Consider the following 13,274-nt stretch of genomic DNA (forward strand, 5'->3'; position numbering starts at 1 on the left):
CCAAGTCCTGTAACCCCTCGACTCAAAGCACAAACATCAGCGGCTCTGATGCCACGGGAAGCCTGGTTCCCATATGTTGTCCCATGTGTAACAGGAAGAAGGATGAGAAAGTATTGACATGTAATTGGTGGGACATCTCCCTCTATTAGTTTTTTTCTCTTGTACACATGTGAGCATACACACACGCACCCACACACAGTCCCAGTGGTCATGACTCTTGTCAACCTCATGCAGAGTTTATGAGGTCCAGGGAGCTCTGGTTCCTCTGAGGGGCAGTAAAGAAGCTATAAAGATGTTAACCGATAGCCTGATCCCTCGATACAAACTCTGCACTCACACAAATAAGCAAAAACATGTGGCACCAAAAAATGCTTTAAAGTAGACACTGCACACTTTTTTACGCAAACCTTAAGAGTTCCTTAACACAGTCATTTCCATTATTCACATGTGTCCATTTTTACTTTATGGGTGTTACTTGTTATTGTAAGGCTAAGCTTTTGTTCCAGGAAACAATGAGCATATGTTTCACTTGGGATCAGATTTACTGGCAGTTTCACAATTTGTATTTTACTGACCAAGGAAGCAGTTCTCATTTACATGTTTACAGTTTGAGTCAATGTATAATGACTTGTTATAACTTGTTTCAACTACAGACTGTTCTAAAGTCTATGAGCATACTCTAACATGAACCAGGGGCTACACATAGGCACAGTGGTGCTTTGAGCTAATGCTAACATGCTGTTGTTTAGCAGGTACTGTATTGTGAGTGTTCACCATTTTAGTGTTAGCATGCAGACATTTGATAATTAGCAATAAACACAAAATACAGATGAGGCTGAGTTTTACAGGTATTTGGTCATACACCGTATTATTGCAAATACAATTCACATACAAACACATTATCTCCTGATATAGTGAATGTGAAACAGAATTTCACCAAAAGTCTAATATCTCTGTGTATAGTTCTGGTTACCATCAGCTAGAAACAAGTGGGTTTAATGGTTTCCTGAAGACAAAAGGCTTTTTCATGTGATTTAGGTGTGATTGAAGACAAAGCCCATCTCCTGTTGTGCTGCTAAATATGTGAAGATTTAAAAGCTACACCTTTCAGCAAAATTTTCCTTCTCTGATGAGGGCTTTTTTTTTGCAGGGGGTTGTAGGATTACAAAAAAAAATGTGTTTTTGGAAGGCATCTTTTCTGTCTTTGTTTGCAGAGCTTTGGGGCAGAAGACACATTCCTTGTTTGCAATGTTGTTATATTCAAAAAGTTATGTGCTTATATAATAAATGTTTTACCACAAGTGTCTTATACGTCCATGTGTGCTGAGCACTTACTGTGCATGACTAACTAATAACCAAGTTTTAAGTAGTTGAAAAAAACACAACATGAAATCGTGAAAATATAGATTTATTTTTTCTTTAAACAACTGAAGACATTTTCTGATGTAATAAAATGGAACAGCGCTAGTCCAGCACATGTGCACCATATATTTTCGGCATACCAACGCAGTGGGCTAAATTATAATAAATAAAAGCACCATGCACTCGTGACTGTGAAAGCTGTTGCACAAAAGCCAATTATTGTTAAATGACACAAACAGAGAGAAACATTCATAATCTGCTATCTGCAGATTAAGGAATTGTAAACTGTTGTGCTTGCTGTTGTTTTTTTGCAGGTTTCTGTCCTACTTAAACCGCCATAGTTCTGTGAATGGGAATTGCTGCTTTGCTGCTAAAAAGCAACTGTTCTTAGAGCTTAAGTGGAAATAGAAATGATGTGGGCTGAAGAAATGAGAATGGAAAAGTTGATGATGAAAGACTTCCTAACTCCGCTTGCTTGCAAAATGGCCTATTTACATAATGCATAATGATACAGAGTGTGTCTGAATAAGAAACATGATGGCAGTGTGGGAATGAGGTTTCTCCTGCGGCCGGTTGTGGTCTCTCAACTGCGCGTGCTGTACAGGTCTTCATCCTCAGGGTTTGACTGGCCAAAGTCCATTAGAGCAGGGTCTGGCTTGAAACTGGAGCCATCTGGAGGGCAGGAAGAGAAATGCAACACGATCTTAATCACAAGCACATAAATAAAGACATATTATATCTTAAACTTTGGACTATTAAACTCTTCTAGACTGGAAATAAAGGCATTAATAGAATAAAATACTAGATAACTCAAATTAGAACCAACAAAAGATAAAGAGTGTCAGGGTCAAAGTCACAGTGTTCTGTATATCTTTCTGTGACCATACAAGAAAACTAGTGTTCATAACAAAAGGGCGTCGATTCTTACAAGCACACAGACACACCACAACTCTTTTGAGAGATATTTGACTGACTGAATTCATCTAGATGTGCTGGCTCTTGTGCGTGTGTTTTCCTAGGAGACTGATGTTTTTTGGAGTAAACAGACATGTTCTGCTTCAGGTTTCCAATGCAGAACACAATCTTATGCAATATGGGACCACTGTATTGTAAAATTGCCTTCCTGGTCAGGTTAAAGCCAGGTTGTCTAGACAGTTCCACGGCATGACTAGAGTTTTCAAACTGGATATACTCAAATGTTGACTCTAGTAGCATGACTTCAGATCCCTCTCACTGTTTATATGGTGTTGGATATTATTCTTTGCTCTCTGACAGAAACTCCCACAGGAAACGGTTCAGTAAGTAGTCAATTTCAGAGCCTCCTTGTGACACAAGACACATTTCAGTGGAAACTGACAATAGCATGATCAAATGTCAGCTGGCTGTCTGGAACACAGGTACTAACAAGCACAAGGCCGAACACATTAAGGTGCCCTGGAGTTCAGGTAATTCTCAGAAGAGAAGCAGTGTGTGTATCTGTCTGTGTGTTCACAGTACCTTTGCTGTTTTCTGCAGCGACTTGTGGTGGCTTAGCTAACTCGGGTTGAGCAGCAGGTTCCTGCTCAACTGATTCAACAACTGGCACTGTGGAGAAGTCCAAGTACAACACAGGGTCACTGTGACTTCATATGTATATTATGAATATTAATAACTTAGAAAGTTCTAAGCAAACTCTTTACAATAAATCAGTGTACTGTATTGGTTGGTGTTACTGTATTGGCTATTAAGTAACAACAGATGAACAAATAGCTTTCACACACTATTGTTCCAAAACATTTATAATACATCGGTTCTATTTTAATGTGCTTTAAATAGAGCTGTCTTCCACATTTAAGTAGCTCCTTCGATTCCAGTGAATCCACATCTGTAACAACAGAGGTTTTCCAACGAAGCAGATATATTTTGACATAATTTTAAACTTGTATTACAATTGCATTTTCTGCTTGTGGGTACTATGGGGCCGAATATTTATTGTACCTTCTGCCTTATCTGATGCCTTTGGAGCAAGGGTTTCTTGAGACTCCACTGGAGCAGCCTCCATTGGGGCAGACTCCACTGGAGCAGCTTCCACTGGGACAGCCTCCACTGGGGCAGACTCCACTGGGGCAGACTCCACTGGAGCAGCTTCCACTGGAGCAGCCTCCACTAGAGCAGCTTCCACTGGGACAGCCTCCACTGGAGCAGACTCCACTGGGGCAGACTCCACTGGAGCAGCTTCCACTGGAGCAGCCTCCACTAGAGCAGCTTCCACTGGGACAGCCTCCACTGGAGCAGACTCCACTGGGGCAGACTCCACTGGGGCAGACTCCACTGGAGCAGCCTCCACTTGAGCAGCCTCCAGTGGGGCAGACTCCAGTGGGGCAGACTCCACTGGAGCAGCTTCTACTGGGGCAGACTCCACTGGAGCAGCTTCTGCTGGGGCAGACTCCACTGGAGCAGCTTCCGCTGGAGCAGCCTCCGCTTGAGCAGCCTCTTCTGGAGCAGCCTCTGCAATTGCTGGTTCTAAGCTTTGCGTGGGCTGGGCTGAGCTGGAGACATCCTCTGCTGCTTGTTTTGGGTCTGAGGGCTCCTCACTTTCAACAGGTGCAGGTATATCCTCAGAGGTTGTGGTGGTCTCTGTCGCTGTTGACACTGAATGTGCCACTGGATCTGGACAGGAGAGGGAATACAGCAAGGCATCAGTAGAAGATTGTGTGTGAAACCTAAGAGCTGTAGACAGATAATCCAGCAGAAAAAGAAAAAGATCACACCTGTGTTGGTGGGCTGGTCAGAAGCTGTCTCTTTGAGTATTACTGTTGACGCCTCCTCTGTTATGACAGCGACAACAGGCTCATCAGAGAGAGGAACAGACTCCGCTGATTCCACCTCTGGCTCTGGGATTAAAGAGCTCTGGGCTGAGCTGGTCTCTGAGGCCTCCTCAACTCCTGCACACTCTGGCTTTGGCACCGTCTAACAACAAATGGATAAAACAAAATCTAGGTTTAATTCTGTTCAATCACTATATCAGATATTCAATATTATATATCAAATTATTATTTTTGAATTTCTCCATTTGATTGAGCAGATTTAAAGGGGACTCGCTGACAGATGTAACACATTTAATCAACAAAATTAACCACTAGCTTTACAGTTTTCTTGAGTTCTAAATAGGTGAGATGATTACACTGACTGGAGAAAAAAAGGACAGCGTAGTCGTGTGTATTAACATTTTACATTTCGGACATTTAGGGGACTCTACAGAGTGACTTACAATAAGTCGAAAGAGCTGTATTCAAAATGTTGAAAAGAAGAGTGGGCTGGAATGGCCCCCACACAGCCTCAAAGACAGTTCCTCAATATGTGAAATAAGCAGTTTTGACACCGACATGAATGAACAAAACATCATCAAAACAACCAAAATAGAGACTCAGATTATAACATGTACTTAGTGATTTCATTATCTGGTCAGAAGGCCATTCCTCCACTTTATATTTACATTGCACTATATTTGTTTTCTGCTATATTAATGTTCTGAATGTTGAGTACAGCTCCTGCGACAGCACAAACATTTCCCAGCCACTACAGTGCCCCAAAGACCAAAGTAACAGTAACAATACAACCTCCATAAAAGGGTAAAGTGCTGGGAAAGGAAATGGAATACAACCTACTGAGAGGCATGAGGGATTTTCTGAGAAAGTAAAAACTGTTAAGCGGAAATCCTTCAGTGGAAAGGGAGTTACCATTTAGTGGGATAAACCACTGTTTTGGTTTTAGTAATACACTGTAAAAACAGCTTTTACTGTATTTTCTATTTTAAACTAGCTGGTTACATCTATATACAATATTTTGAATAAGACTATAACTTAATATGACTGTTAACCTGTGGTGGTGAAGCAACAATCTCTTTGGCAACAGGCTCCTGGGACTTGGAAGGGAGTAGTGAAGACACTGCAGTGCTGCTCCATTGCCCTACAGCATACACCTTCTTACCTGTCACCTTGGGATTACAGAAGACAATAAATGTGTTTAAATGAATGAGATTTGAAAGCAATGAGGTTTGTTACTTGAGGTCAGCGTTTGAAGAAGCAGCGTTACCTTCAACACGGCCACTGTTTGAGCCGGGTAGCACACTGAAGCGCCTGCACTCATCAGCCCCAGTGGAACAGCTAACCTCTTGAAATGAGAGCCTGAAATAATGTTTGCAATGGATATAAGAAAATACAAAAATGTCAGTCAGTCTAACTTGGCACAGATGAAATCTTGTAGCCCAAATTCACCTGGGGTCCATCTATCGGAGAGGTCATTGACTCCCCACAGAGAGAGTTAGTTCTGAGAGAACTGAAACAGAAACGTAATTTAATTTGTTTCTTATGTCTTGTGCTTCGTTGTACGGCACCTCTGTGATTTTGCAGTGAGGTTTTTGGGAGGAACTGTGGTCTATGAATGCTCATAATCTTTGCCAGCTGTCTCTTAAGGCTGTGTCACATGTGAGTTAAATGTGCTTCAAGTAAAACCAGATCATACATGCACATGCTGTATGAAAGGGGTGTTTTGTTTTACAATGCGATTGAGCTTAAATCCAAGACTTGTATGCTAAATAAACAATATAGAAATGATTTATACAATTTTTTATTTAAACATCCACATCCAGTGTGGCGTGGTGGATGAACTGGATGATTTATTATGTACACCTGTTACATTACACAGCTGCATGGCAAACGTCATTATAGGCTATAGAGAAGCTAAACTAACTTGCATGCTATTATATCCTCTCCATCTATTATAGGGACTCATGGATGGATCAATAGAAATAGCCTCTTTCAATAAAACGTCTACAGTATTACATATTGACAGCCTAGATTTGCTGTGGAGAAAATTCTTGTTCCATGCATTATCTCCCAGTTTACAATGGTCTAAAAGGAAATATTGATGAATATGATGAATATAGGCTTGAATATTGGGATAAGACTAGGGCTGAACAATTAATTGCATGTGCGATATTATTATGACAAAACACAATTTTCTAACCGCAAGGAGTGTAATTACATGGGTCACGTGATATGCGAGCGAGTTGAGCACTCAGTTCCAACTACAAGCATCAGTCACGCTGCACTTTAACCTGCTGCGCAATGGCCTCAAGTTCAGCTGTGTGGAACTACTTTGGTTTTAAAAAGGACGATGCTGTGCAGCGTTTGGTGGGGCTATTATGCAGAACATGCTGTGCTACCGTTGTTACTTCACGGGGCAACACTACAAACCTTTATCAGCACTTAAAAAACACCACAAAGCCATATGCAACAGTTGTATGGCTAAAATGCCGAGCACCAGTGCGCCAGGCGAGTCAAAGCCCCCCAGACAAGTATCAGTAAGATTGGTCTACATATCATTTTAAGTTACTTATTCTGCAGTGTTTAAAAGTGCATTCTATATGTTTAGACTTAAAAGCAACTTTTGTCCGTGTGATTTGTTACAGAAAATAGTAGTGACTGAGATCAAGTTACCTTTCCGTGCCAAGAACATGCCAAGCAGGCCAGCCATGGTGATGGTGCCAAATCTGGGTAGAAAACCCGGAGGAGGGTCTTTCAAGTAATAGTATACATCTGGGAAACACAGGAAGACAGTAAACATGCTGATAAACATTCCTTCAGATTTCTCAATTCTGAACTCATCTGACCCTCTGCTCATATTGTTATACCACTACATAAGCAGTAGTACCAGTGACATGGTAACATTGATATGTGCAGCAGTGTCACTGGATAGGGATGTCACAATTTCATGTTTCATGTTTCATGTTCAGTGTTATTATTTTTAAAAGATGAATCTGAAAATGTGAATGACATTTTTTAGGGCAGTAAATCAACTTTCTGTTGATCTTTATGAATCACTCGATAGTCTTACAATGCCATAGGCTTCAGCGCTGAAAATAAAAAAAGTTTAAATCAAAAATGTTATCATAACTTTAAAATTGAAAGTCTAATTCCCTCCGGGACCTGCACGCCTCCAGGACCCTGAGGTGAGAGGAGAAGATCATGGCTGTCCCCTTCCACCCTGGGCATAAACTCTCTGAAGCACTCCCCCCGGTCTGTCAAGGCAAAAACCTCTCGCCATCGGGCGTGAGGCGGGGTTCACCCTGGACACGACGCCAGTCTATCACAGGGCACATAGAGACAAACAGAGACAGACAACCATTCACACTCACATTCACACCTACGGGCAATTTTAGAGTCACCAATTAACCTAACACCTGCATGTCTTTGGACTGTGGGAGGAAGCCGGAGAACCCGGAGAAAACCCACACAGACACGGGGTGAACATGCAAACTCCACACAGAAGGGCCCCAGCCTGGATTTTAACCTGGAACCACCACCCCACCGTGCCGCCCTTTTTATATTTATATTCATTTTTATAAATTTCACCTTAAAGTACCTACTGTTGACTCACCCTCTCCTGCATGGTACACATTAACAGTTCCTGTTTTCACAGAGAAGCAGGCACCCTACAGGGAACAAAGGACAAAGCTGAAATAAACAACAAGCCATCAAGAACACAACTACATCTGAGTCTTCCACGGTATCAAACTGTCCTCCTCCTTGCAGAAAACCTTGCAGCAGCTGAACACTGCATGAACACTATTTCCTGTCAGACTCCTAAACTTTGTTGTTTGCAGAGAGCACTCGCAGCTTGTGGGATTGTGCTCTGTAACCGCAAACAGGAGTAACAAAAATCAGGGTTGGAAAACGAACACTGCAGGTGCAAGATAAGACCTCTTTGTCGAGTTTTAAATGTTGTCCCATTTATGTAAAACTTCTTTATATATGTCAAAGGGTTGTTCTTTTAGGTTTTTTTAGTTGTGTGACAGGATGTGAAAGTGCAAGCTAATTCTGCAGCAGGTGTGAACTTAAATATATGCTCATGTATACACAAGGCAAAACTCTAAATACCTTAACAGCCTGGACCAATGGTAGTATAGTCTCCCTCGCAGCAGTTACCGCACTCTCAATAACACCTGGACTCTCTGGATCAAACTGGGCCTGTGCAGACTGCAGCAGCGGTGTGTAGATGTTCAGCTGGGGACAGAGGCAGAGTCAGCATCTAATTGTGACATGCAACAGTCCAGCTCTCTCATATCAGACATGCAGCTGTTTTGGGACAACCATACCTTTTGCCGAGAAACCAATCCATCAGTGGGCACATCGCTCACAGTATACACACGAATGGAGGCCATGCCCATCACCGTCGGGACGGCCACCATCACCACCTAGGACACAACAGAAGTGCAATGCAAACTTTAATATCTGACCCTGTTTTCACCTGTCAGTAACAGCTTCAAGTACATGTGAAGACACTCTCATGACGCAGCAAACTCGGGTATCAAAAACCACATTCGGAGGCGGGAAAGTGGTCACGTAGTGAGAGCTTGTGATCTGATCGCTCAGGACGAATGTTAATACCAGGTCAGAACAGGCTCTGGAAGTCAGCTCATGGCAACAACACAAACAAGAGGCAGACACTTATCACTGAATTCTATCTGGTTAAATAAATATAAAATAAAAAAATGGAAGAAAAAGCAGATCATTTATATATGTATAAATAGTGCAAAAGTATGACACTAATAGATCAAAAGCACTCCATGCAGAATTACTGCTTTCCCAGTGTTATTGTTATATGGTTGTAGTATATATATATACAATTTATGGACTATTATTATTGTTATTATTATTATTGAAATAATAACACCGTTGACACGAGGCTGCATTTTGAATAATGACTTTGTGTACAGTTAGGTACTTTAACCAGTACGACATGTATAAGTTAACAGTTAAATTACAACACATACAGCGTTAAGTTCTCCCCTTATAGTAGTCTATGGGTGCTGTGGAAAACTGTCTCCAACTAAGCTAACTAATGTTAGAGTTCACTATAATGTTACCTCATTGTGCTAAAACGGACTACATTGAGCAACAAATATGAGCTGTTACGCATGCTTTTGAGTAAATTAATAATGTGAGTAAGTACTGCTTAAACTGCTTGCATCTAACTTAACGTTAACAAGTTAAACGCTGCGTCGTTAGCATCGGCTCATTCAGCGAGGCTAACACAGTAGACACAGTTAGCAAAGCTAGTTACATGCAGCACATGCGTTAAAAGTCTGGAAAGTGACGTTCAGCTCAAGTTTGCATTAACGACTCTTGGGCAGTTGACGTTAGCTCTAGACCTGCTCATTCATTAAAAATGTACTTTTAGACGAAGAGGAAATGTCAAGCATTCACCTTGGCCGCCATGACAGCGCTCCTCCTCCTTCTTCTTGGGCTGTGAGGAGCAGCTTCGACTGGTGCGAACCACGGTCAGCTACCGCCACCTACCGGCCCGAGGAGGCCCCTGCAACAGCCCGGTGTGGTGATCTCATTCAGCAGGTGTGTTCACAATGTCCTCAAGCTCACACTATTGGTTAAGACTGTTGTTTTGTAAATGTGCACGTTTGGGGCAGTTTTTAAAATATTAAATATATAAGTTTTTGAATGAATTAATGAATATGTTCATTTAAAATGATTGACTGTGGCTCCACATATAAAGCAATTGTGCATGATATGATCATCAAAACCTCCTGTTTCCGTTAAATGTATTTTCTTACTACTTCATTTAAATGTCCTCCCTTCTTTGTAATTGTTTCTTAGTCCTCATGTCTCATTTTTTTTTTTTTAGTTATTTATTTTCAACAAAATACATTTCAGCAATTATTTTATTTTCTATTTTTCATTACAATTGAGTTTAAGTGACCTGGTGAGGTTTCACTATAAGCACTCCCTGGGTTTCTGACCTCTCCAGCATACACTGTTTTCCCTTTCCATGTGAAAGACAGATTTGTTGTGTTTTATGGGGGTTTTGTATTTGTATGTATAAATCCAATCGAAGGGGAAGGAACAGCCGAGATTTGCCGTGACAGGTTAATTTACACTAAAATTGTTGCAAAGGGTGCATGCATTAGTAAATGCATACTAGTTGGATGCTTATGAAGTGTGAGCAGGTATGGGTTCAGTTTTCTCAAAGATACAGAACACAGTACAGGGCACACTGTAATGCTCTTTTAATAAATCCAAGTACACGTAAACAGATCATAGCTCATAGTGCAGAGGATTCAGTTTATTGAAGTCAAAGTTTAACAACTTAAGTTTACAATCTGTATTTTTTGTAATATATATTCATATATATGAAACCAAAAAAGGCTACTTTAGGAAGAATAAATGTAATTTTCTTTCTTTTTTAATATCATCTTTAGTCAGTTTAATGTACAGAATAACAGTAAGCTAATATAATCCTTGAAAAAGAGCAATATGTTCCTTTTTTAATGTCGCAGTGCAACTTACATCTTACACACCTGTGCAATGTACCATGAGGTGTACACCCCTGAAAGAACACACAGTGGAATCTCCCTTTTCGGCCTGTTTCTGCAGGTCTACACACACAAAGATCTGGGAGGGATAACACAGTCTGTGCCTACAAATCATAACTCGCACTTACTGTATTGACCTACAGTGTTTTGCATGCCCAGTGGAGCAGCGGTTGGAAAAAGAAGACCAATGAGAAACGGAGAGAGGTCTGCAGACATAAAACTGTATTGCAACTCATCTACAGCTCTGTGTGTGTAGGATGGCCACTATAGTCAGTCCATTGTTGCCAAAGAGAGGTTGGGAGGCACAGGGAAAGTGCTTGCATCATTTAGTTTCTTTGTGGTACTCTCAAATGAATCATTCAAAAAACATGAGCTATATCTCTGGGGAAGGGGTGGGGGGGGTGTTTGATATTTCATGACAGTGTGACATGATGAAAAACCTGAACCTACACTCAAAGAACTACAGTAAAATATGAAGAATAGGTACAGATAGTGCTGGGTGAAGCAGGTGCTACGCATGTCTCTCAGAGTCTTCGACGCTAGGAGGCACCGTTGAGTCCTTGGCCTGATACTGCAGATGAAATGATTCATCCGGGTTTCACAGACATTACAGACCATTTAGTGTAGAGGCCTTTGACCACCTGGTATCAACCATATGATTGGAGGGGATGTCCAAATAGCTTTCATTTTAGAATCTTATCTCAGGTAAATATCCTGAAGTGTCTGGACGTGTGTTAGTCGTTCGAACCTCCTGGTAGGATGCCAAAGGAGGATCTGCATTAGATCAAGTGAGGAGAAAAATGTCCGCCTCAGTTGTTGTACAGTGTGTGTCTTCAAACACTATCTTGTGAAAAAGAAGAATACTTCAAATCTATGTAACATACAAATAAAAAGGTCACTCTTCAACAGAACATTTGCATGTATCATGCGCTACAAGTCTAATTAGCTTGCAATCATGAGAGGAAGATAAACAGAAAGCAAAAGAAAAAAGAACAGAAATGATCCACAATATTTTACCCTGTCCAAATCAGCCCCAAGACTTTTCTCATGCAACACATCACCAGGAGAAGGGTCAGCCGGGATGTAAACCAGTGAAAATCGTCAATCAACTGTCAATGACGGTGGTTGTTGATGTTGCCTCCTAGTTGTTCAACTGCTAAACACCCTGCATCTACAGAGTGAAGAGGGGGACACTGCAAAACCTTGGCATAGAATACATCATACTTTACATTATATCTATGACACAAAACGTAAATAGATTTATATATTCTTCTATGTTTAAATATATTTGTAGACTGTACACAAATCTTTAGAAAATGAGACGGCAAATGCTTTTACCTGATATTTTGAACAGCAATGGTAAAGAGGCCAATGAGACATAGACCCTGTGATGCAGCCAATGAGATATAGAGATATAGAAAGTGCATTCTTTGTAGTGACTGACTCCTTTGAAAAGAACTCTCTAGCTCTTGCATTCGCTGTTTAAGAAAAAAACTGAAAAAAAAAACACGCAAATACATACTCTCTGTCTTCCCTCCGCTACCTCTAGAAGCATATCACAGTGGTAGTGGAACGCAAACATTTACATCAGTATACACAGCAGTATACACATATACACAAGTCTTTGACGACTAGAGAGAGAGAGAGAGAGAGGAAACAAAATTAAGAAAAGAGAAGGAGGAGATGGACAGAAACACAGAGAGAGAGGGAGAGAGAATGCTAACTGAATCGTACAATTGCACTCTATCAGAGGAGCTTCTGTCTGCAGATTTTTTTTTTTTTTAACAGTTCACAGTTTGAAATAGTGTGCAACTAGCCAACACAATGGTTCCTCAATGCGTGTGACACTTGTTTTCATTGATTAAAACAGATAAACCAGCATTGATGGCTACCTTTCACAGTCTTATACTAAAAGTCACTGCCCTTTCTTTCCCCACACTGTCCCGTCAGATCAGCCTGGAATAACAAGTGAGGTCCCTGTAAAATCAGTGAGATATGCAGTGAGAGAAACAAAAAAGATTGAGAGAGAGAAAGGGGGAGAACTGGTGGCTCTGGGTGCAAAGTTCATCAGTACAAAAGTACAGTGCTGTGGTGAAAAGGATTCTCCTCTGTATTGCTGCTACATAGCTCCCCCTGCCCCCTTAAAAAAAGCACAAACAAAGAGAATACAAAGGAACAAATATGATAAAAAATCTCCTTTTTTCCCATTTTGCTTGACAAGCGTGTGGAGTTTATGCTGAGTTCCATAGACAAAGGAAGATTAATGCTTTCTGTTCAGGCATGCAATAGGCACCCTGTGGGGTCCTCAGGATTATCAAAAGTTCATACACGCAGGTCTCAGACTGTTCCCTCTATGATATTTACACATCTTACAATGTGTGTTCCTGTGTGTGTGTGTGTGTGTGTGAGTGTGTGCGTGCTTAGAGTAGTGATCAGGAGAGAGGATTCAGCTAATGTGTGTCTGTGTTTGTATGTCTGTGTGTGTGTGTGTTTGAGTGAGTGTGTGCGTATCAGTTCAGTCTTTGCTTCCCCCTTCTCTTTC

At 41.1% G+C, this 13,274-nt stretch overlaps 1 protein-coding gene across 2 annotated transcripts; it reads right to left on the reverse strand.

Annotated features, from left to right (window-relative positions):
- Nucleotides 1–1,392: 1,392 nt before the first annotated feature.
- On the reverse strand, nt 1,393–9,641 carry apool (apolipoprotein O-like). 2 transcript variants are annotated; one of them, XM_083915042.1, is made up of 11 exons: nt 9,612–9,641; nt 8,501–8,599; nt 8,283–8,408; nt 7,783–7,837; nt 6,843–6,941; nt 5,437–5,528; nt 5,222–5,338; nt 4,113–4,311; nt 3,340–4,005; nt 2,860–2,946; nt 1,393–2,034 (listed from the first exon to the last, which is right to left on the reverse strand). In XM_083915042.1, exons 1-11 carry the CDS (start codon nt 9,621–9,623, stop codon nt 1,946–1,948), a joined length of 1,641 nt encoding a protein of 546 aa, XP_083771168.1. In that variant the 5' UTR covers nt 9,624–9,641; the 3' UTR covers nt 1,393–1,945. The 2 variants fall into 2 exon arrangements, with proteins under 2 accessions (XP_083771168.1, XP_083771167.1); XM_083915041.1 differs by having other exon boundaries at nt 3,340–4,011.
- Nucleotides 9,642–13,274: the final 3,633 nt, after the last annotated feature.

The sequence above is a fragment of the Echiichthys vipera genome (genome assembly GCF_963691815.1).
Source record: "Echiichthys vipera genome assembly, chromosome: 6".
Taxonomy (NCBI): domain Eukaryota; kingdom Metazoa; phylum Chordata; class Actinopteri; order Perciformes; family Trachinidae; genus Echiichthys; species Echiichthys vipera.